At 42.0% G+C, this 23,702-nt stretch overlaps 1 protein-coding gene and 1 long non-coding RNA gene across 13 annotated transcripts in view; both read right to left on the bottom strand.

The window, feature by feature from the left end:
• The window catches only part of large1 (LARGE xylosyl- and glucuronyltransferase 1), a 150,150-nt gene that overhangs the window by 121,443 nt on the left and 5,005 nt on the right, over window positions 1–23,702 (bottom strand). For 8 of the 12 annotated variants that reach the window (XM_081603765.1, XM_081603762.1, XM_081603763.1 and 5 more), the window contains 5 exons: window positions 23,609–23,656; window positions 23,403–23,521; window positions 23,141–23,266; window positions 22,733–22,899; window positions 22,466–22,536 (listed from right to left, as the gene is read on the bottom strand). The exons of the other annotated variants lie outside the window; for them this stretch is intronic. In XM_081603765.1, the coding sequence (XP_081459891.1) occupies window positions 22,466–22,536; window positions 22,733–22,899; window positions 23,141–23,266; window positions 23,403–23,489 (451 nt within the window). In that variant the 5' untranslated portion in view covers window positions 23,490–23,521; window positions 23,609–23,656. The remainder of the gene's footprint in view (window positions 1–22,465; window positions 22,537–22,732; window positions 22,900–23,140; window positions 23,267–23,402; window positions 23,522–23,608; window positions 23,657–23,702) is intronic. 12 annotated transcript variants of the gene reach the window in all.
• LOC145550141 (uncharacterized) lies at window positions 11,633–22,368 on the bottom strand. The gene is made up of 2 exons (XR_014086001.1): window positions 22,256–22,368; window positions 11,633–11,741 (listed from the first exon to the last, which is right to left on the bottom strand). It is a non-coding gene; the product is annotated as an uncharacterized LOC145550141 (long non-coding RNA).

Raw genomic sequence — 23,702 nt, 5'->3', positions numbered from 1 at the left:
CAGGCTTGATATTTATTTCTCGATTATTAATAAGCCTCTCATGAACACAGCGGTGGTTGAGTAGCTAATTTAAACTCCTACTCTGTTCGTCAGTCGGTCTTTGAGTCGCTTTTAAAAAAAATTTTTTTTTTTGTTAATGGAACCGAAACGCACAGAATTGAGCAACACCTTGTTGAAACAATAATTACTGAGATTATTAATTTTAACACGTTTCGTTGACTTTTTATAATTATTCTTTTTTAATGAAGCTACAAACGTTTAGGATCTTAGTGAATATTTTTGACAAGCCTATCAGAAGAGGAAGTGCTGGCCTCAGCGTCCTGGCGGCGATCAGTTTGTCACTTGCCGAGATTGACTCAAAACCTTTCCGCGATCGACGTATTGAGCTCCCCTGCAGTAGATGAACAGAATGGGGTTGTGGTTATAATTAATGTCGGAAGAGTTCACCGCCCCTCCTTGAAGCATACAAGGCAGCCATATTAGCTTGCTACATTAGCTGTAGCATCTCCTGGAAAATTACGACTTTTATTAAGACTGCCTGTCTCAGTCTCACCTAAGACAACATACAAACAACCCGGAAAGTCGCCACCCATTAGTTATCTTTAAAGATTCTAGACTTGGCGCAAGTGATATTCCTTTTTTAAATAAAACGGGAAAATTGGGTGTAGGACAGCCAAGAGAAGAGGGGTGGAGGTCTAGCAGGTAGCGAGAACTAATATGCCAGCATTACATGGCGTAAGATTAACAACGGCCCAAACCCGTGTTTTTTTTTGCTTTTTTTAGAATATTTTATTTTTGATTTTTAGTAGTAACATCACAGGCATTAACTGACAGGACAAAACTGGTACAAAATAAAGCACAATTCAAACAATGAGACATATTAAAACTAAAATACATTTACAATAATATAACACAACAACCAAATAAGAAGGACTGGATGGGGGTGGGTAGGGTGGGTAATCTAAAGGGATGAAGTAAAATCGATATGAATCGGAAATAGATTGAGACAGATGGTATCAGATTCGCTCATGAATCCTGTCGAGTCCAGCTCGATTACAGGATCATCAATCAATCAAATGTGTTGGTAGATTTTGCATATAACTTAAAAAAAGGCTGCCATATTTTATAAAAAGTCTTACTTCTATTCTGCATCCAATAGGTTATTTTTTCTAGTGTCACACATCTATTAATCTCACAAAGCCACATTTTAATTGGGAGGAGGGAGTCTGATTTCCATTTTGTTGTAATACATTTCTTAGCAATTGCCAAAACGACTTCTGTAAGTTTCTTATCATAGACTGTCTTTAAATTAGAATTTGTAAAGTTCCCCAATAAACAGATCTCCGGGTCTATTGGAATCATGATGCCATGAATGTCTGATAACGTTTCACAAACCCCCTTCCAAAAACCCTTCAATTTAGAGCAATGCCAGGTGGCATGAAGGAATGTTCCTTCCTCCATACCACATCTAAAACAAAGAGGAGATATACTGGAATTATATTTATGCAATTTTTGTGGGGTGACATATAACTGGTGTAAAAAATTAAATTGTACTAGTCTAAATCGAGCATTTAGAGTAGACGTGACACCTTCCCTGCACAAATTATTCCATAATTGCCTTTCAATAGATATTCCCAAATCCTTTTCCCATTTGATTCTGGAACTATCCACACCATTTATAGCTAAAGTTAACAATGAGTGCTGTATACACCCTTGAAATGATTTTACTCAATGGCTGACTGGCATGACACATTTCCTCAACGGGGGACATGGACAGTAGCTTCCAACTTCCTTCCTGATTAGCTCTTATGAAGTCGTGAAGTTGGAGATAGCCAAGGAAATCTTTATTTGTCAGTTCAAACTTTTCTTTTAACTGCTGTAGTGACATAAATACTTTATTTTCGTAGCAGTGCTCCAATCGGCAAATTCCCTTTTCCTGCCAGGATCTAAAGTTACCAGACTGAAAAATCTTTGGTAGCAGTCTATTTCCCCATAACGGGGTTTTAGGAAAAGGAAAGCCTTGTAGCCTAAACATTTCACGAATTTTATACCAAATTTGGACTGTCTGAATTATTAAAGGGTTATCAGTTTCATTTTTGATAGTTTTATTGTCCCACTTAGAGAGCAAATTTATTGGCATCTCTTCTTTTATCTCTGTTGTCTCAATTTTGAGCCATGGAGGAGGAGTCTGCAAATCAAACATCTGTGCCAAGAACCTAAACTGAGCCGTATAATAGTAGAGTTGAAAATTAGAGAGCTTCAGACCTCCATCCTCATACTGCAGCGATAATTTTTCCATGCCAAGTCTTGGTGGCTTACCATGCCAGATAAATTTTCTAATTGATTTTTTAAGAGAGATAAAGAATGCTTTTGGGATGTGAATTGGGAGTGACTGAAACATGTACAGAAACCTAGGAAGGATATTCATCTTTATGACATTAATTCTACCAAATAATGTGAGAGGTAAATCCATCCATTTCCCTAAATCCTCGCTCACCTTCTGAAGTAGGGAAGCTAAGTTTAGTTTAAAGAGGTTTTTAAGGTTACTATCCACAAATACCCCTAAATTTTTGATACCCTCAGGAGACCATTTGAAACTAGACATGTTTTTAACTTTACTGTGGTCAAATACGGAGATCGGTAAAACCTCACTCTTTTCCAAATTAACTTTGTATCCAGAAAATGAGCTGTATTTACCCAGTAAGTCCTGAAGGTGACAAAGAGAGCGTTCTGGATTGGTTAAAAATAAAATAATGTCATCCGCAAAAAGCGAAATTTTATGTATGTCAGTACCAATCTCAAAACCACTAATATTAGAATTTTTTCTAATGGCCTCAGCCAATGGTTTGATGGCAAGCACAAAGAGGGCGGGACTAACTGGATCTCCCTGCCGGTTGCCTCTATACAGCCGGAATGAAACAGAGATTATCCCATTGGTGACAACTCTAGCTTGAGGGGATCTATAAAGAGATTGTATCAAATTGACAAACCCATCACCAAAACCAAATTTCTTAAGGACAGAAAAAAGATATTGCCATTCAACCATATCGAAAGCCTTTTCGGCATCAAGTGATACGGTATCTTTTTTTTGTTAGCAATATATATTATGTTAAGCAATCTTCTCAAATCATCAGTGGAAAATCTATTTAGAATAAACCCGGTTTGATCAGGGTTGATCAGTAAGGGTAGATACCTGTCCAATCTTTTTGCTATCATTTTTGTAACTAATTTATAATCAGTATTGAGGAGTGAGATTGGTCTATAAGAAGAACATTTTAGAGGATCTTTTCCTTTTTTATAGATGACCGTTATAACAGCTTGAGCAAAGGAGTCTGGAAAACCCCCTTCTCTTCTACCTTGCTCGAGAACATCCATCAAAAGTGGTACTAGAAGGTCTTGGAATTCTTTATAAAACTCAGATGGAAAACCATCTTCACCAGGGGATTTATTTCCCGGAAGTGACTTAATAACATCAAGTAATTCCGATCTAAGAAAGGGTTTGTCTAAGTTATCCCTGCTTTCCTCTGACAAGCAAGGTAAGTGAATAGAGGATAAGAATGACTCAATTTCATCTAAATCCCCCTGAGATTGTGATGTATAAAGATCCGAATAGTACTTTTTAAAGGCCTCATTGATTTCTCCGGGGTTATACGTTATAGCTTTTTGGGGGTTTTCAATAGCATTAATTGTTCTTTTATTTTCCTCAGTTTTAAGTTGCCATGCCAATACTTTCTGTGCCTTTTCTCCAAATTCATAAAATTGTTGCTTGGACCTAATTATTGCTCTCTCTGCTTGATATGTATTCATATTGTTATATTTTAGTTTCAAGTTAATCAATTCTCTGTACATGTCCTTAGTTGGGGCAATTTGGTACGTTTTCTCAAGGTCAGAAATTTGTCTTTCCAAAGTATTAAGCTCAAAGTTATATTTCTTCTTTATTCCCTTGGTATATGATATAATTTGGCCCCTCAAAAATGCTTTTAATGTGTCCCAAAAAATAAAAATGTTTGGAGCGGACGGTCTATTTGTTAAAATAAAAAAAAGTATTTGTTCCCTAATGAAAGTACAGAATTCAGGTTGTTTTAAGAGGGTAAGGTTGAGCCTACACCTGTACTTTCCTTCTACCTTGTCAGGGATAGACACTGACATCACCAATGGGGAGTGATCACTAAGTAATCTTGGAAGATATTAGCTACTCATCACTCGATGAAGTATCTGACTGGAGATCAAAAAATTATCTATTCTAGTATGGGTATTGTGCGGATGCGAGTAAAATGAATATTCTCTATCCTGTGGATGCATCTACCTCCAAGCATCTGTTAGTTTTAAATCTTCCATAAATAATGTTGTTATTTTAGCTGATTTAGAGAGGGGACAAGGTCTGTCTGAAGATCTGTCAAGCACAGTATCTAAACAGAAGTTAAAGTCCCCTCCTACTACAAGAAACCCCGGAGCTTGGGAGATTTGAAGAAAAACATCCTGCATGAATAGACTATCGTCATAATTAGGTGCATATATATTCATAAACGTCCAGGATTCTGAATACATTTGCCCTTGCACCATAATGTATCTACCCGAAAGGTCAGATATAGTTTTAGTAGCAACAAAAGGGATGTTTTTGTGCAGCAAAATTGTTGTTCCTCTCGATTTTGAACTAAATGAAGAAAAGAAAACTTGTCCCACCCAATCTCTTTTAAGCTTTTTATGCTCTCTGTCAGACAAATGTGTTTCTTTTAAGTAAACAATTATCTGGTTTTAATTTTTTCAGGTAAGTATAGACTCTTTCTTTTTATAGGGCTATTCATTCCTTTAACATTAAATGTTACCAACTTCAATGGACTTATTAACATTGGCTATGATAAAAGTCAACCAGCAAATTCCCTCTTTCTCCAAGTAACCAACCAAAGCCAAAATGAACAAATCCTACTCCATTTCGTCTCTCTGATTTTGGTAGGGGTGGCATGGGGGGAGGGCAGGGACAAAGGAGGACACAAAATAATAAGACAATACATTTAACATACGCCACTCTTCTTGATTGCCAGATCAACATCCTGGCAACCAAACATAGACCTAACATAGTGACTTGAAGATGTTCGCCTCTCCTTTCTAAACTAACATATAAACCGAGCCTGTAAGCTCTCATAACATTTATAATTGCAAAAACAAACGCTATCGAATTTCCCTTGGAATATACATCTTGGCCCTCAGAGAAACACTCCTTGGCCATCCAGATGTATGGGCAATTATACATTCTAGTAAAAGATAAGAAAACCGATGAACTGTAAGCAACATTCCAAACTTTCAAAAGATTAAAACATAAATAGTCAGCATACCTGAAATAATGGTATTCACCAACTCCCTAGTACAAAACTAAAATACAATAGAAAAGAACGGTAGCCCATAATAATAAAGCATATGTAATTGTCTTTCCAATTACATATTGGAAAGATATGTAATTGTACAGATCACTGTACCACCATTTGTCCAGGAGCCAGCAAGGCTCCGATTCACTGTCTCTGGAGTAGACCTGATGACAAACACCTTAACCCTCCATTCTGCTCCGGATTCTGACTCGGTGTTAATAATAGTCAGTGATCACTGGTCGTTGACATCTGTTGCTCCCGTTGTGCCAGGCTGTTGATAAATTTAAAGGCTTCATGTGCGGAGTCGAAAAAGCGGGGTCCTCCGACTTCTGGTTGGACCTTCAAACGTGTCAGATAGATGAGGTAGCAGGGGATGTTTCTTGCTTTAATTGCTTGCAGCGCAGGAACGAGCTGTTTTCGGTGTCTGGCCAATTCTGGACTCATATCAGGGAAGAAGCTAATTTTCCTGTTGTCGAAGCTGACATTTCCTCTCTTTTTAGCCAAAGCCAAAATCTTCTCTCGATCTTGGAATCGTAGGAGACGAACCAAGACGGGTCTCGGGGTGGTACAAGGTGGTTCACCCGGTCTAGGCTCCATAGTCCCGGTTCTGTGTGCTCGTTCAATTTCCACCTCCAGCCGCTGAGCTGCTGCGTCCGGGCCGCCAGCTCCCAACAACTCCGGTATCCAGGTTGTGAAGAATTTCACAGGGTCCGTTCCTTCAGAGCCTTCTTTTAGTCCCAACACTTGAATATTATTTCTCCTGCTGTAATTTTCAAGCTGGTCGATTTTCTTTTTAAGGAACTTGTTGTCACCTTTCAGCTGCTTCGTCAGCTGTTTCAGCTCGGATACAGCGTCCTCAGTTTCACTGATTCGATTCTTAGCCTCTGCTACCCTTGTTAGCACTTTGTCCAACGTAGCTTTCACTCCATTGATAGAAGTCTGGAGCTGTGCTGAACTCAAGTCAATTTTCTCCGAAAGACCCTTATTTAATTCACGTATTTCCTTGAGCACACTTGGAAGTACTCCCCCGAACTGGGTATCTCCCTCTTCGTCCAGAGTAGAACTCATGTCCCAAGCCGCCATGTCAGTCTTGCTTTGGCTGGAGTTAGCCTTGGCTACCACTTCGTTGCTAGCAGCGCTTATCCGGGGACGGGTCACGGGGGCAGCAGCTTCAGAAGGGAGGCCCAGACTTCCCTCTCCCCAGCCACTTCTTTCAGCTCCTCCGGAGGAATCCCAAGACGTTCCCAGGCCAGCAGAGAGACAGTCCCTCCAGCGTGTCCTGGGTCTTCCCCGAGGCCTCCTCCCGGTGGGACGTGCCCGGAACACCTCACCAGGGAGGCGTCCAGGAGGCATCCTTACCAGATGCCCAAGCCACCTCAACTGGCTCCTCTCGACGTGTTTTAAATCAAGCTTTAATATTATATATCAAAGTTCATGCGCAAAATAAAATGTACTACAGAAATATGAAAGCACAGACTCACCGTTGGGTTTGCCTTCGCCTCCATGGTCGCTAGCCTCGGTGATGCCGGTATTTCTTCAATGTGACGCTTAGGTCATGCGATTTCCTGGGTGTTGAAATCTGACAACGATTGCTAATGTCCGTGACCTGAAGTAACCTTGCCATTTTTGTACAGCGAATTTTTAGATGCTGAGATTGAGACAGCGAATTTGAGCAAGTTGAATTTTTAGGAAACTGAAAATATTGCATTTGAATTTTTAAAAGTTGAATTTTTTTATATGCTGAATTTTTTTAACACTAAAAAATATATATATTGAAAATTTCATCACTTTGAAACAGGAATGTGAATTTTTTTAACAAATGAAAATTGCAAGCGTGTACAAATAATGACACTGAAATTTTTTTTAGGTCAAAATTGCATTCTGAATTCATTTTGAAATTGAAAAAGTAAGCGCAATTATACAACATTCAAGTTTCAGATGCATTTTTTATTAAAATTCTGATGGCACATATTTACTTCCATATAAGCTACCTCTCCTTGGGCTGCCACCTCTCCTTGGGCTGCCACCTTATCGTGGTGGAGGGGTTTGAGTGTCCCAATGATCCTAGCTCATGCTGTCTGGGGCTTTATGCCCCTGGTAGGGTCACCCAAGGCAGACAGGTCCTAGGTGAGGAACCAGACAAAGTGCAGCCCGAAGACCCCTATGATGAAAACAAACTTTGGATTGTGTTTTCCCTCGCCCGGACGCGGGTCACCGGGGCCCCACTCTGGAGCCAGGCCTGGAGGTGGGGCACGATGGCGAGCGCCTGGTGGCCGGGCTTTTACCCACGGAGCCCGGCCGGGCTCAGCCCGAAGACGAGACGTGGGTCCCCCTTCCGATGGGCTCACCACCTGTCCGAGGGGCCAAAGGGGTCGGGTGCATTGTGCTATGGGCGGCAGCCAAGGGAGGGGACCCTGGCGGTCTGATCCTCGGCTGCAGAAGCTGGCTCTTGGGACGTGGAACGTCACCTCTCTGGTGGGGAAGGAGCCGGAGCTAGTGTGCGAGGCTGAGAGGTTCCGGCTAGAAATAGTCGGCCTCACCTCGACGCATGGCTCTGGTTCTGGAACCAGTCTCCTTGAGAGGGGCTGGACGTACTTCCACTCTGGAGTTGCCCACGGTGAGAGGCGCCGGGCTGGAGTGGGCATACTTGTTGCCCCCCATTTGGGCGCCTGTACGTTGGGGTTCACCCCGGTGAACGAGAGGGTAGCCTCCCTCCGCCTACGGGTGGGGGGACGGGTTCTAACTGTTGTTTGTGCTTACGGGCCGAACGGCAGTTCAGATTACCCACCCTTCTTGGAGTCCTTAGAGGGGGTACTGGAGAGTGACCCTCCTGGGAACTCCCTTGTTCTACTGGGAGACTTCAACGCTCACGTGGGCAATGACAGTGAGACCTGGAGAGGCGTGGTTGGGAGGAACGGCCCCCCCGATCTGAACCCAAGCGGTGTTCTGTTGTTGGACTTCTGTGCTCGTCACGGATTGTCCATCACGAACACCATGTTCAGGCATAAGGGCGTCCATTTGTGCACTTGGCACCAGGACGCCCTAGGCCGCAGTTCGATGATTGACTTTGTCATCGTCTCATCGGATTTGCGGCCGTATGTCTTGGACACTCGGGTGAGGAGAGGTGCGGAGCTGTCCACTGACCACTACCTGGTGACGAGTTGGCTCCGATGGTGGGGGAGGAAGCCGGTCAGACCTGGCAGGCCCAAATGTGTAGTGAGGGTCTGCTGGGAACGTCTGGCGGAGTCCCCTGTGAGACGGAGCTTCAACTCTCATCTCCGGCAGAACTTCGAACATGTTCCGGGGGAGGTGAGGGACATTGAGTCTGAGTGGACCATGTTCCGTACCTCCATTGCCGAGGCGGCCTATCGGAGCTGCGGCCGCAAGGTTGTTGGTGCCTGTCGCGGCGGCAACCCTCGAACCCGTTGGTGGACACCTTCGGTGAGGGATGCTGTCAAGCTGAAGAAGGAGTCCTACCGGGCCTTTTTGGCCTGTGGGACTCCAGAAGCAGCTGATAGGTACCGGCGGGCGAAACGGCATGCGGCTCGGGTTGTCGCTGAGGCAAAAACTCGGGCGTGGGAGGAGTTTGGAGAGGCCATGGAGACAGACTTCCGTACGGCTTCGAGGCGATTCTGGTCCACCATCCAGCGTCTCAGGAGGGGGAAGCAGTGCAGCACCAACACTGTTTATAGTGGGGATGGTGCGCTGCTGACCTCAACTCGGGACGTTGTGGGCCGGTGGGCGGAATACTTCGAAGACCTCCTCAATCCCACCAACATGCCTTCTGTTGAGGAAGCTGAGCATGGGGACTCTGGGCTGGGCTCTCCAATCTCTGGGGACGAGGTCGCCGAGGTGGTCAAAAAGCTCCTCGGTGGCAGGGCCCCGGGGGTGGATGAGATCCGCCCGGAGTTCCTTAAGGCTCTGGATGTTGCGGGGTTGTGTTGGCTAACGCGACTCTGCAATATCGCATGGACATCGGGGGCAGTTCCCCTGGACTGGCAGACTGGGGTGGTGGTCCCCCTGTTTAAAAAGGGGGACCGGAGGGTGTGCTCCAATTACAGGGGGATCACACTCTTAAGCCTCCCTGGTAAGGTCTATTCAGGGGTCCTGGAAAGGAGGGTCCGTCGGATAGTCGAACCTCGAATTCAGGAAGAGCAGTGTGGTTTTCGTCCTGGTCGTGGAACACTGGACCAGCTCTACACCCTCAGCGGGGTCCTGGAGGGTGCATGGGAGTTCGCCCAACCAGTCTACATGTGTTTTGTGGACTTGGAGAAGGCGTTCGACCGTGTCCCTCGGGGGGCCCTGTGGGGGGTACTCCGGGAGTATGGGGTACCGGGCCCTTTGATACGGGCTGTCAGGTCCCTGTATGACCGGTGTCAGAGTCTGGTCCGCATTGCCGGCAGTAAGTCGGGCTTGTTTCCGGTGAGAGTTGGACTCCGCCAAGGCTGCCCTTTGTCACCGATACTGTTCATTACTTTTATGGACAGAATTTCTAGGCGCAGCCGAGGTGTTGAGGGGATCCGTTTTGGTGGCCTTAGGATCGCATCTCTGCTTTTTGTGGATGATGTGGTCCTGTTGGCTTCATCGGAACGTGATCTGCAGCTCTCACTGGAGCGGTTCGCAGCCGAGTGTGAAGGGGCTGGGATGAGGCTCAGTGCCTCCAAATCCGAGGCCATGGTCTTGAGCCGGAAAAGGGTAGAGTGCCTTCTTCGGGTCAGGGGGGTCGTCCTGCCTCGAGTGGACGAGTTTAAGTATCTGGGGATCTTGTTCACGAATGAGGGAAGAAGGGAACGGGAGATCGACAGGCGGATTGGGGCAGCGTCTACTGTGAAGCGGGCGCTGTACCGGTCCGTTGTGGTGAAGAGAGAGCTGAGCCAAAAAGCGAAGCTCTTGATTTACCGGTCGATCTACGTTCCCACCCTCATCTATGGTCATGAGCTTTGGGTCATGACCGAAAGAACGAGATCACGGGTACAAGCGGCCGAAATGGGTTTCCTCCGCAGGGTGGCTGGGCTCTCCCTTAGAGATAGGGTGAGAAGCTCGGTCATCCGGGAGGGACTCAGAGTAGAGCCACTGCTCCTCCACGTCAAGAGGAGCCAGTTGAGGTGGCTCGGGCATCTGGTAAGGATGCCTCCTGGACGCCTCCCTGGTGAGGTGTTCCGGGCATGTCCCACCGGGAGGAGGCCTCGGGGAAGACCCAGGACACGCTGGAGGGATTACGTCTCTCGGCTGGCCTGGGAACGCCTTGGGATTCCCCCGGAGGAGCTGGAAGAAGTGGCTGGGGAGAGGAAAGTCTGGGCCTCCCTTCTGAAGCTGCGGCCCCGGGACCCGACAAGGATAAGCGGAAGAAAATGGATGGATGGATGGATAAGCTACACAGATGTCATGCACACTACGCTTGTAACAATAGAGCGGCGGATGATGGAGCAGTCCGGTACCAGTTGCCCTTCCCTGCATTCGCCATTCCGGTACTTTCTACCATTAACAAATGCCACAATCAAACGCAGAGAAAGGCGACTACTACCGGGCTGCTCGTCATCCGCCTCGCTGTTGTGACAAGTAGAAGCGGTAATGACGTCACACGTCGAGACGTTCTCCATACGTTGCTAGCTGCATAGACATTAATACGTAGACGCCTCATGGAGCGGGCCGGCCCGTTGCTGCGATACGTAACAGCGTCCGACATATTGAATGTGGAATATGTGCCACTAAGCTAATACAAGTAAATGGGCCGAACTTCACAAAGTGCCGTTCTACAAAGTATTTCAAGTTAATACCTGCCATTGACACATTTTCTCACACACATTAATATATTTGGCAATCAAAGATGTGATTATTTAATTGTTTTGGGGCATTTCTGTATAAAAAGCACAATGTTTTTATTTGATATAAATGATTCTGATAATTTTTATCTTGAAATTGATGAACAGACACACTTTTACAGTGTTTCATTAAAGAATATATTTACATAATTCCATAATTAAATGTACATTTAACATTTCAAGACAAGAAAATAATTTTCCTGTATTTATTTTTTATACGTTATTGAGAAATGACTTTTGATTTATAAATCAGTCATTGTCAAACATTAAACTACATATTTTTCTTACTTTTTCCAGAGAATCAATATTTATTACAGTTTGTCAACTCTGCTATTGACAGCAAAGAGTGAAAATAATTCTAACAGAGTAAATTATTTTTATTTCATTACATAAGCTACATTAATACACTAATACTTCAGATAGAGATATTTAAAAATGCACAAAAAGTGAAAGAATAAAACATTTATTTATTATACTGGGAACACTGGCCACAGGCTTCAGTCTGCTGGTCACACTGGGAGAACTCAATGACTTCTGAGACGTCCTGGTTCACAGGCTAAAGCCAAGAATAAAAAAGAAATTATCCAAAAGTGTAATAGAAAATACATATATGTTTCCTTCACATTCATAAAAAGACATTTTCATCATGTTGGGCTCTGACTCGTAGCATCTTTATAGCTAAATACTGACATGGTGAAGCTGAGCTGGAAACAGACTGAAGAACAGCAGCTCCAGCTCTGATCCTGACTGATCTTTCCTCACTAAATCCTCTGGTTTTTAATAAACTTCTCCTCTAACAGCGGTTTCTCATCAGCTCTCTCTCATTAGAAAACAGTATGAAAACGTTAGCTGCTACGCTAACAATCAGCGGTTATTTCGGGCCAATTTAGCTACATAGGAAATATTTTCCGGTTGTTTAGAAGCGAATTTCTGGCTGCAAAGTCAAGTAATTCTGATCTTTCATCCTTACCTGGGGAAGGTAATGAGAATGAATGCAGTTTGTTTCGTAAAATGGTTAAAAACAAGTTCACACAAACCAGGACTTAAGGAGCTCCAATCGCTCTGCTGCCACATAGAAGATGGCGGACGCTTTTACGTACGACTCAGCGGTCCATGAGGGGTCTATGTATTAATGTTTATGGCTAGCTGGCTAAAGACTTCTGTGAACCTTAGAAAAAGAGCGACGCCAAGTCAAATAAACTTAGTTCACACTGCAGCCTAAAGTGACCCAATTCTGATTTTTTTTTTTTTTTTTTTTTGAGGTAATGCGACCTGTATCTTATCTTCTCATGACAGTCTGAACAGCACAGGTCGGATTCTTTTCGAATGCGACCCATATCCGATACGTATCCGATTCAAATGCGACCTAATGTCCGGGCCGCATTCATCTGAACTCAACGTCACACATACTCAACAAATTCTGCGTCCTGATGCGCGCAAATGGGAAGAAAAACAACTATGACGGACTATAATGAGGATTAAGTTGTTAATATGCTGCTCCGGTTGGACAACAACTTCAAATATGTAAGCCAAGCTCCACCGTTAGCCTCCATGTTTACTTCCGCAAATACTGAGCACTACTTCTTCTTTTTATGACGCTTAGGAGAACACTGAGAACGCTGATGCTATTGCGCCCTTTACTGCGCTTGCGGGACACTTTCAGGTCATTTGCCCGTTCAGACTGCAGAACACATACAGGTCACATATGTGTGGCAGTGTGAACGGCCCGGGGGAAAAGAAATCGGAATTGGGTCACCACAGGCTGCAGTGTGAACGCCCCCTAAATTTTGTCACACCCTCATCATGTCTTTGTCAAAGCCAAAGCCTGCAGTTCATGTATTGGATAAATAATTAAATGTTGATGACATTTGAGGACTTTTTAAAATGTTTTTTAAAAAGCATTTTAAAAAGCCAGTCTGGGTGAGGCCCAGCCTCACCCAGACTGCCTCCAGTGGACCCTGGGTAAATTGAGTTTGAGACCCCTGCTTTAAACCGTTTGCCTCACGTTCTTCCCTGTCTTTTCATCCCTGTGTCTATTATATTTGAAATAAACCCAAAGCAATTTTGGTTTACCTTTTTTTTTTTTGGTCAAGACATTGCCTGGCCCCCCAAAAAAGTCACCATATGGATTTAAATAACCCTACCGGGACGAAGCCCGCTGTGAAGCGGGCAAGCACGTGACACATTTATAAGGCTTCGTAATAACACAGACAGCATAGCGAGTGTTCATTTCACCTCTGGTGGACAGTACGGACTTCAAACTTTAGAAAAGTGGTGTTTTTATATTGGTTTTGTGGTTATTTACTTGAAAATAAAGCCAGGAATATGATCGATCATTTCCGCCTTACTGTGTGGGGGTCTAACTGTATCACATTTCGACACAACCAATGAAAATGTGTTGACGGTCTGTTGCTAGGTAGAACGGAGACACGTTGGGACAAACGAGGGGGGGGAGGGGATTTGGATACGGCAAGAGACTAGGGAGAATTGATGCTGTGGATTTTACTAAGAGTGTTTCGATAGGTTTTTTATACAGTAAGTATGTTATTTAGAGTTTGTGGTGTGTGTAGTGTTAGTAGTAGTTTTGCTAGCGATCGCTGCATGGCTTCGTAGCGAGCTCTGACGCACTGAGAAGAGAAAGACTGCGCACCGGAATGGCCATTTAGACCTTGGCCTATAAGGGATAAGGTACCAGCCTCCTATTGATAATTGCTACATAGGTGATTATGTTTCAGCTGGCAACAAGTTATTTAAAACCAACTGGTGCAATGAGTTCTCCCATTTCTTAAACATGTCGAAAGACAAATCCCATGGTTGTGGAAAAGATGTCAGTCTGTTTGAGAAGGGTCCAAATCATTGGCATGGATCAAGCAAAGAAAATATCAAAGGAGAATGCAGAAACTATTAAAACTGGGTTAAAAACTGTCCAACACATTATTAAAAACTAGAGCAGTGGGGATCCATCATCTTTGAGGAAGAAACATGGCTAGAAGAAAATCCTCAATGATCGTGACCAGCAGTCACTTAACGGTTTGGGAAAATCAAATGAAAAAACAAAACAAAAAAAACAGTAGAACTCCAGGCTATGTTTAATAATGAAAGTAAGAGCATTTCCACACAAATTATGTGAAGGGAATTCAAGGGGTTTCTGACTGAACAGCTGTGTAGCCTTAAGAAAACCATCAATCAGTGAAGCTAACCAGAAAAAAGGCTTCAATTTGCCAGGGAGCATAAGGGTTTAACTCTGGAGCATTGAAGGAAGGTCATGTGATTTGATGAATCCAGATTTACCCTGTTCCAGAGTGATGGGTGCATTAGGGTAAGAAGAGAAGCAGGTTGAGTGATGAACCCGTCATGCTAAGTATCTATTGTACAAGTCTGTGCGTTTAGTGCTATAATTTTTGCTTTCTGCAGTTGGTCAGGTTTAGGTTCAGCAACAGCATGTGCTCAAAGAATGAGGTCAGCCGACTACCAGAATATATTGAATGACCAAGTTATTCCATTTTTTTCTTCCCTGACGGCAAGGGTATGTTACAAGACGACAATGCCAAAATTTTTGGGATGTGCTGGAGAAAGCTTTGTGCAGTGGTCAGACTCTACCATAATCAATCCAAGATCTTGGTAAAACATTAATGCAGCACAGGATGGAAATAACTTTTGTGCTACTGCAGAAGCTTATCTAAACAACGACACAGCAAATGCATAATGAAAGCTAAAGGCAGTCCAACAAAATATTAGAGTTTGGCAAGTTTTTGTGTGTTTTTTTTGGCCAGGCAGTGTATATATGAAGCAGAGCATCATGCTGAAAAATGTATTTCTCGCTTGTAAAAGCAAATCTTTTGGGCCTCACTTTAACACTCGGTCAATAATTTTACCAAAAAGTGCCACCCGGCCAGACAGGCCACGTTTAAAAAAAAGAAAAACTCATATACACAGGTGTGTTTTTGAACTAAAAGAATCATGAAGGCAGTGATTTAATTTAGGGGAAAATAGCCTGAATAGATAACCATCCCACACTTTTGCACAGTTTTATAAAAAATATAAAATGAATAAAAACTTGTAGTTTGTCCTGGTCTTTCACAAAAAATGTACAATATAAATTATACCATTAAGTATGCAGATAACACAACAGTGGTGGGTCTCATCCAGGATGGTGAGAAATACTACAGAGATGAGGTGAAACATTTTGTAGAACGGTACAGCAACAACAACCTGTTTCTGAATGTGGGAAAAACCAAATAACTGCTGATTGACTTCAGGAGGAAACAGCTTGTGGACATCCTGTTCAACATCCAGAGCACTGCTGTGGAGATTGTCACACACTTAATGTTCCTCAGGGTCCACATAGCAGACACTCTCACCTGGTCGCTGCACATCAACTTCCCTGTCAAAAGGGCCCACCATTGCCGGCACTTTCTGTGCAGGCGCTTAGGAGAGCACATTTCAGCCCATAAATCTTTATAGCTTTTTACAGAGGCACCATTGAGAGTGTGCTTGCCAGCAGCATCTTTTAGAGGCATGAGAGCAGCAGTGCCTCACACAGGAAGACACTGGGGAGAGTGGTGAAGCCAGGTGAAAAAGTGATTGAGGTCACACTGCCACCCACTGGGTACAGTGGGTAGCAATGCTATCTGTTGAGGACAAGAGTCCCTTTCACCCCTGTAGTGGACTGTTCTCTCTCCTATCATCTGGCAAAAGATCCTGCAGCCAGTCATGCACAACAGTAAGGTACTGCAACACCTTCTACCCAATTGCCATCGGACCTTTGAATTACTCCAAATAATCCAGGACCATGTTATTTAGCTGTTTTTGATTGTTTTGCACATATTATTCCTGATACATTTCTTGCACAAATTGCAAATGTTTGCACTTATATTTATACAACCTCCCCTTTTCCCTTTTTTAATTTGGGTTTTATTCTATTTTATTCTATATTAGTCTTCTATTCTTCTTTTTATATTATTTTACACACTAAGAAATAATCCTGTAAATTTACAGTAAAATACTGGCTGCTATAGACGCCAGAAGTTTACTGTAAATGCACAGTAGCTGTACCGTAATTAATCCTGACAGTAATTTACCGTCAATGCAAGTACGGTATAGATACTGTGAAAGAACGGTAAACTTCTGGCGTCTGTAGCTGCCAGTAGTTTACCGTTTTTTAAAAGAACGGTAAAATACTGGCGTCTGTAGCTGCCAGTAGTTTACCGTTCTTTCGAAAGAATGGTAATCTACCGTTTTTCAGAAAGAATGATTAAAAAAAAATACTGGTAGCTACAGATGCCAGGTTTTTTTTATTTTTTTTTTACCGTTCTTTCAGAAAAACGGTAAAAAAATTTTTTTTTAAAAAGCTGGCGTCCGTCTGTAGATACCAGTATTTTACAGGACATTACCTTTTCAATCCTGTAATTACCTTTTAATGTTGTGTACTGTAAGTAAATACTGTAATGACGCCAACACACCGCAGATGTAGTGCCGCCAACAGCGTTTATTAGAAATAAGAGCGAGCTGCTATTCCTTAGGCTGCAGCTCGCGCCTCTAACCGTTACACTCAACTGAATAGCTTCACTGCTAACACCATAGACATAATATAAGAGTAGACCCCGCATTGGCTGCTCAGGCGCAGGAAATACGGCGGCCATCTTGGAGCGGTCGACCCTCCTACTTTGCTCAACCAAAACAGCAGAAGATTCCTCAGTACTGAGGGATATTGTTGTTCGCGTCGATGGACTATTGATGTGAGGGCTCCACAAACAACATTTCACAAGTAAGATGGACATATTATTGTGTATATTTTGTGATTAGAATATTTACTGTATTTATGTAAACCGGCGAGATACCAGCTAATATTAGCTACAGTGCTTGGTGTAATACGGGGTTCAGCCCCGCTATGAAGGCTGAGATTCCGTCAATCTAAAAAATTTTATTATTTTCTAACATTGACTTAGATTATCTGACACAAGAGCCTACATTAGAAACAATGTAACATATATTATAAAACTTATGTGTTATAACATTCACCAGCAAAGTTTACACAAGTGGTAAAGACTATTATTTATATGTAATTCTTTCACTCTGTCAAAGTAAGATACATCCCAAATCTTGCGTTTTTGTTTTAAAGGTTTCCTAAAGACACGATGTGAGGAAGAAGAGGGAGATATTTTTAAAGAGAGATGGATTCACTGCAGCACGGATGAATCTCGCATCGGATTTTGGACTCAATCTCAGCTGCTGAATCATTCTGAAGACAGAACTCGTCGGCTGGAAAACATATCCATATATATGTATGTAGGTACATGCATATAAACATGTATCCAATATATATTATTCAGTATTAATCATTATTTGTGTCATTATTAATCATTATTTATTTGTGTTTGTATAGTTATATAAATATGTTGTCGAGAAAAGTCGAGCTCATCCCACTTCCCCATGTTGGAGATTTTAGTTTAATAGTAACAATAAATAAAATTACCTTAAAATTAATTACACAGGTGACATCAAGACCCAACAGTAGAGTCAGACGGTAATAAAATGAATCTGGTTGTGTGTGTTGTTATTGTGTCCTGCAAACTTTGCTTTAATTCTACTTTTTTCTATTTAATCATAAAAAATCATAGTCAGGCAGAAAGAGAGTCATGAAACAGGAAGAGCAGGTTTCCTGAAGAAAGAGGAAGTAAGTTTCTAGCTTGCATCAGTATAAAAATAGTTCATACCATTCCTTATTTTAAAGCATTAAAGGTTTAAAGAATAAAATCTAAACATTTTGAGTAATTGGATAAAACCCGGAATAAAATACTTAAATTAATCATAATAACTTACAATTAGGCCAATAATTAATATTGGTTTAACCAGTGGTTGATATTGGTTTGATTAATAAGAATATTTACACTTACTCTTACACTTTGGAAGTACTTAAAGGTGAAACAAGTAACTGTAACATGGTATCAGATAATTAGAATAATGGATATCCTTGGTTTCTTGTCAGACGTGTCTGTAATAACTCACATTATGATTATAATAAGAATAACTAATAAGTTATGGTTATTATAATATTATAAATGAATGTTAAATCAGAGAAACTAAAAGATTATAAATGTGATTTTGACATTGAACTTGAAATGGTGTAAAATGTTGCAACTGTAAAGGTCACTGATGTTGTGTTGAAGATAGATAGTAGGAGAAAGGTTAGGGGGAAAGAGGAACTGATAGGAGAGCAGAGGTAACCAAGGCCTTATTGCTAAACTTTGACTTCCCAAAGAAAAGGTTGGGCAGGAAACAGACGTAGGAGGACTGTTGAGCAACTCGGGGACATTAGAACAGAGATCAGGTCATCGGGTCTCCAAGGTGATGGATTCATATCCATCACCGATGATCTCATGATCATCTGTCCAAGCAGTCAGCCAATGAGACAGGCACAGCAACAAAGCTAGCCAATGCAAATGCACCAAAAGGTGGATAAACCCTTTATAAGGTGGGTGCAAAAGAGGAATCGTTGGTTGGATCCTTCAGGCAGCTTCGAGCCAAAATCGAGATGGACAAAGGACTCTGCAGCTGAAGAAGAGCCGGGGCCACAGAGCCGAAGACTGTTCTGCACATGGGGACCAACCCGTTAGCCCCATAACATGTGGCTTCAAATTGCACTTCTCTCATCAGCTGGGTTCAGACCCCCAAAGACAAAGACCAAGGCAAAGATGAAGATAAAGACAAAGATAAAGACAAAGGCAAAGAACAAAGGCAAAGAGGAAGAACTGGTGTGTTCCTTCCGTGGGACCAGGAAGATCGTGAGACGAGGAGAAGGGAGCTACAGAGCTGCAAGACAAGAAGCTGAGGACCGCTACGCGCATGAGGAAGTCACCCTGAGGCCCGAGACCTGCCGCTCTAAGTCAGTACTCTTCCTGTACTGGGAACCTCCTGCTGCTGCAACACCTTCTTCATCATCAGGCCAGTTCTGGGGTTCAAAATGCCAAACTCCGTCCGTCTCTCTCAAAGTTTCCCTCTTTTAGTTCTCAGTATCAGCATTAGGGAAAGATAGGCTAGATTATTGATTTTACTTATTTGATTATTTCTGCTACTGAATTAAGCTGTACTGACCCTTGCAAAATTGCCTTACTAATAAAATAATTAGCATTAAGAAAATCTAAAAGATGTTGTGGACATTCAATTAATGAGTCACCTTAAAGTTCTTTGATGGTTGTAAAATAGCTATGAAGTTTGATTCTGGGAGGAAAAAGTGGAAAATGTTTTATAGGTTGCTTTTAGCCAAAACAACAGCCTTGGGACTCGCATGAGTCACTAAAACCAACCTGGTTCAGTAACAAGTGCACGTTGTAAAAAAGAGAAAGAGCGACCGTTAACAGGTGTGCTCTGTGAAACTAGCTGATTGCAGGCTGCTCAATCTGGCTAATTCACAGGGTGAAGAAGGGTGGGACATCTGGAGGGGGAGGTCGTTAGAAACCAGGCCAGTCTTTCTCGATGCCAGCTTAAACAGAGTTTACTTCAGTTCTGAACAGGGTAAAATCCCATCAGATTTAGAAAACTCAATTTACCCGTTAGATGGAGAGCAGCTGCACATCTCCCTCCTCTGAGAAGGGGAAGTAGAGAGAGAGAGAGAGAGAGAGAAGGGGGGGAGGTGTTGCGCAACAACAATGTATTGATATTACTAAATAAATTATTAAATAAATTATGAACGGCTGTGGGCTTTGTAATATGCACATCAATATCAGAATATTCCGTTTCTATTCTATTGTTATAGCCACTAAGTATACTTAAATATGCTGAACTATGTATTAAAAACATACTTTAAAAAAATACAATTCTTTATAAATGTAGCTTTGATAGATGTTTGAATATGGTTTCCAGTAACAAAAAAGCGTGTTACGATCGAGTAAATGCGCTGATACATCATTGTGCCTGCTAAACACATAAGCTGAGTGGAGTCGTGGACCGCTCCAAGATGGCCGCCCTAAATCTCATCAGGGACAATAGGCGAGAGTGGTGCATGAGGCGTCTATCCTTATGTCTATGGCTAACACACACTGAACTCTCCTCTCTTCTGGTGTTCTGTCAGATCAGCATCTGTCCTGGTCCTCCCGCTCCCCTGATCCCTCACCCACATGACAGGTACATCACATGTGAGTGGAAGTCAGCAGAGTCAGACAGGGGAACCCCATAACACATAACAGTGATCACGATGCAACTTATAACAAATACATATAACCTTATGGACCCCAGCAGAAATAAAATACAGAATCGTTAAAATACTACGGTGGCCGACAGGTGCAAACGCGCAGCAAACACGAGAAAAACAAATACAACAAAGAAAAGACGCAAACAAAAAAGAGATGCAAAAAAATATCTAAAAATAAGTGTTTCAGACCACTAGAGCTTTGTGTCCGAATTCAGGGTCTGCATACTTTCAAGCTTATTCCTTCTTGGGCTTGAGAAACGACCCGGTCTACGGAAGAGGGGTCCTGCGAAGGCAGAGAACATTGCAGATAAGCTGCTAGCCTCCACCTCGGCATTATGTTGCTTAGCAGCCGTGACACAACATGATTTACACAATGTTTGTAGGCTAGAATGTGGATGTATAAATCTCACATTTTTGCTCGGTTCATCAGTGCATCACCTACAGTAATTGCAATATCTGTACGACGTTTTCGGAGACGTCTGCTCCCGCTGTAAAAATACCCAGCTCCCCTCGCCTGCTGCCAGCTGGTCCAGGTTTAGTATACCACGGGAGAACACTTGACTCATTTAGGCTTTCCCAAATGACAGTTAAACACAGATACTAAGTCAGGTAACATCTAGTTGTAATATTTTGGTTCACTCAAATATTTAATATATTCCTGAGCAAATCGGTTTGACTGATTAAAGTTAAGCCTAAAAACACAATAGTTTGATTAAACTGTATTGTCTTACCTGAGACTTGGAAAGTATTTGAAAAGGGATACTTTGCTTACATTCCTTGTGTAAATGTGCTATACGTGTTTGAACATTTTAGAATCAGACTAAGATTTTTTTAATATGCAACAGCCTTATTACAAAAGGTGAAGAGTAATGGAGAAATAAGGAGAAAAAAAACATACTTCGAGTCCATTTTTTTTCTCCTTCGCCACTATGCGATTCACGTTGTCACGGTTGCTAAGCAACATAATGCCACGGTAGAGGCTAAGCAGCTAGCTGAAAGCTACAGCTTCTCTCTTCCGGTCGTCCAGGACCCAAAGATGCAACCCTGACTTCGGACACAGCTGTTCTTTGTTCGACTCCCCATAGTGGTCTGGGTCACTTCTGTTTTCAGCATTATTTGTTTGCTTCTCTTTTTTGTTGCATGTGTTTTTCTCGTCTTTGCTGGGTGTTTGTACCTGTTGGCCACTGTAAAATACAGTGGTGAAAGTAAATATACCTTCAAATACTGGTGTCTGTAGGTTCCAGTATTTTTACTGTAAATTTTGTTTTACTACTGCATTCATTTTATGAGTAAGCTACTGCAAAGAAAACTGTAATGCTACTTTTTAAAGTACAGTCTTAGTTTTACGATAGAACATTAATACCTTACCCAGTGTAAGCTTCTTAGAAGTGCTACAATTGGTGCGGTTCTAAAATGCATAATCTGCATAATCAGAACTTCACATAACACAGAAGAGGATGTGATAAGTAACCGTTAGAACAGAATTTTTACTTAAAGGCACCACTATGCCTCAACCCACATATATTTCAAGTATATTGAAACATTCAAAACGGATAACACAAAACCATTCCTCAGAGAACTGGTAAAAAATAGGCCCTCAAAGTCAATATATAGTTTCACCAACACTGGAATAAAAATTGAAGACTTTCAGTTTACAGCGACATAAACTGGGTTTAACTCATTAATTTCTACAATCTTATGAACATAAAAACACAGTTCTTAAAGAAATATCCATGCTTTGGTTACCACTAAGCAAATCAATGAAAATGGACTTCCAAAATCTAAAATTCAACGTGGCCAAAATAATGCGGAATTCTAGTATTAACAGGGTTTTAAAATAGGAACTATTCATGGTTTTCAAGAGCCCAAGTGGCACTTACTTTATTAGATGTGGATGAAGGCACCGTCCAACATGGAAAAAGAAAAGACAATACAATTTAGATCCTAAATAATATGGAAACAGAAATATTTCAAAGAAAAGAAAAGGACAACAACTAACCTGAATGAGATGCCACTCAAAGTCCATCAGGTTTTTGATGAGGGTGGAAACCTGAACATTGACCGTCACTTTTTCTTTTGAATAGTCTTACCTGTCTTTTTGGTTACAATCTTCCCATGACTGGCTTTTGTGCCCCTTTCTGGGTTAATCCCAATGAAGCGACTAAAAAACAAAATCAAAAATGGAAAAATTCCTGAGAATATAAATAGTGTGGCATTCTGAATACAGCTGGTACAATATATAAATAAAGCTGTTTTTAATTACGAAAAGAGAAAACATCACCACCTTTGTCAAATGTTAATCATAACTTGCTTTAAAACCATGTCATTGTAAAAGAAAACTATAGGAATGGTTTTACCGTTGAATGAACCAAAGTCTTGGCTGCCTCATTGGAGGCTGACGATGAAGAAGATGGACAACACTGTCATGTGTGGAATGTTGGCTGGACCCTCTCAAAAACAATATGGCCTTCAATGCTGACCATGCAGAAAACTGCTTGCCACAGGGACTGTAATAAACCAAGTCCTTAATTGGAAGAACATGAAACAAATCCTCTTATTGATACAGTATGCATTTAAATGATCATAATAAAGAGTGTCCACTCTGCCAGGTAAAGTAAAAGCAAGGATCTTAAACTCCTCAATTGTCATGCAAGTCACATCAATGTTGAAAACTGTAGGCTGGATTAAATTACAGAAGTTGTAGAGGAATTCACGGTGCTTTGCACTGAAGGTGAAGTGTGCTTTCAAAGTTCATCAAAAGCTACCTTGGATGATCCTGTGATCACTGATGGTGAAGTGTCTTTGGTGCTGCTCTTGTTTTCACCAACATGCAGGAGGAAGGGCTGTCCTAGTTGCACGGCAATGAGGAAGGCTTCAACACTGGCTTGCATCTTTGACAAAATGATAAGAAGACGAATAATAAAAATTATTAAATATATTTAGTAGCACAGCTACATTCAGATAGCAAACAAAGCCAATGAGAAAGTGATTCTACAAATTAGTAGGATAATTAGAATAACCACATACCTGCACATTTCTGAAAACATGGTCCACAGTTTGACATGAGCTGTTTTGGATTCTTCTTGTGGCCTTTAGATGAAGGATGAAGCACATGAACCAACAGAAGAATGCCTGGTTTTCTCTGCCTGGAGGAACAACAGGATAAATACCAGACACATTAGGATAATAAATAAAGATTTTAAAGAGAAGCTAGCAAAACTAACCAGACCCACCAAAATACTTTGTCTGCCCAGTTTACCCTGGAGAACATTTTTCACCACCTACAACACAAAGCATAAAAATCTCAGAAATAATTATCATGAACAC

Source organism: Poecilia reticulata, chromosome 23 (genome assembly GCF_904066995.2).
Source record: "Poecilia reticulata chromosome 23, P_reticulata-male-v2, whole genome shotgun sequence".
In the NCBI taxonomy this organism is placed as follows: domain Eukaryota; kingdom Metazoa; phylum Chordata; class Actinopteri; order Cyprinodontiformes; family Poeciliidae; genus Poecilia; species Poecilia reticulata.
This window is presented reverse-complemented; position numbering and strand designations above follow the sequence as displayed.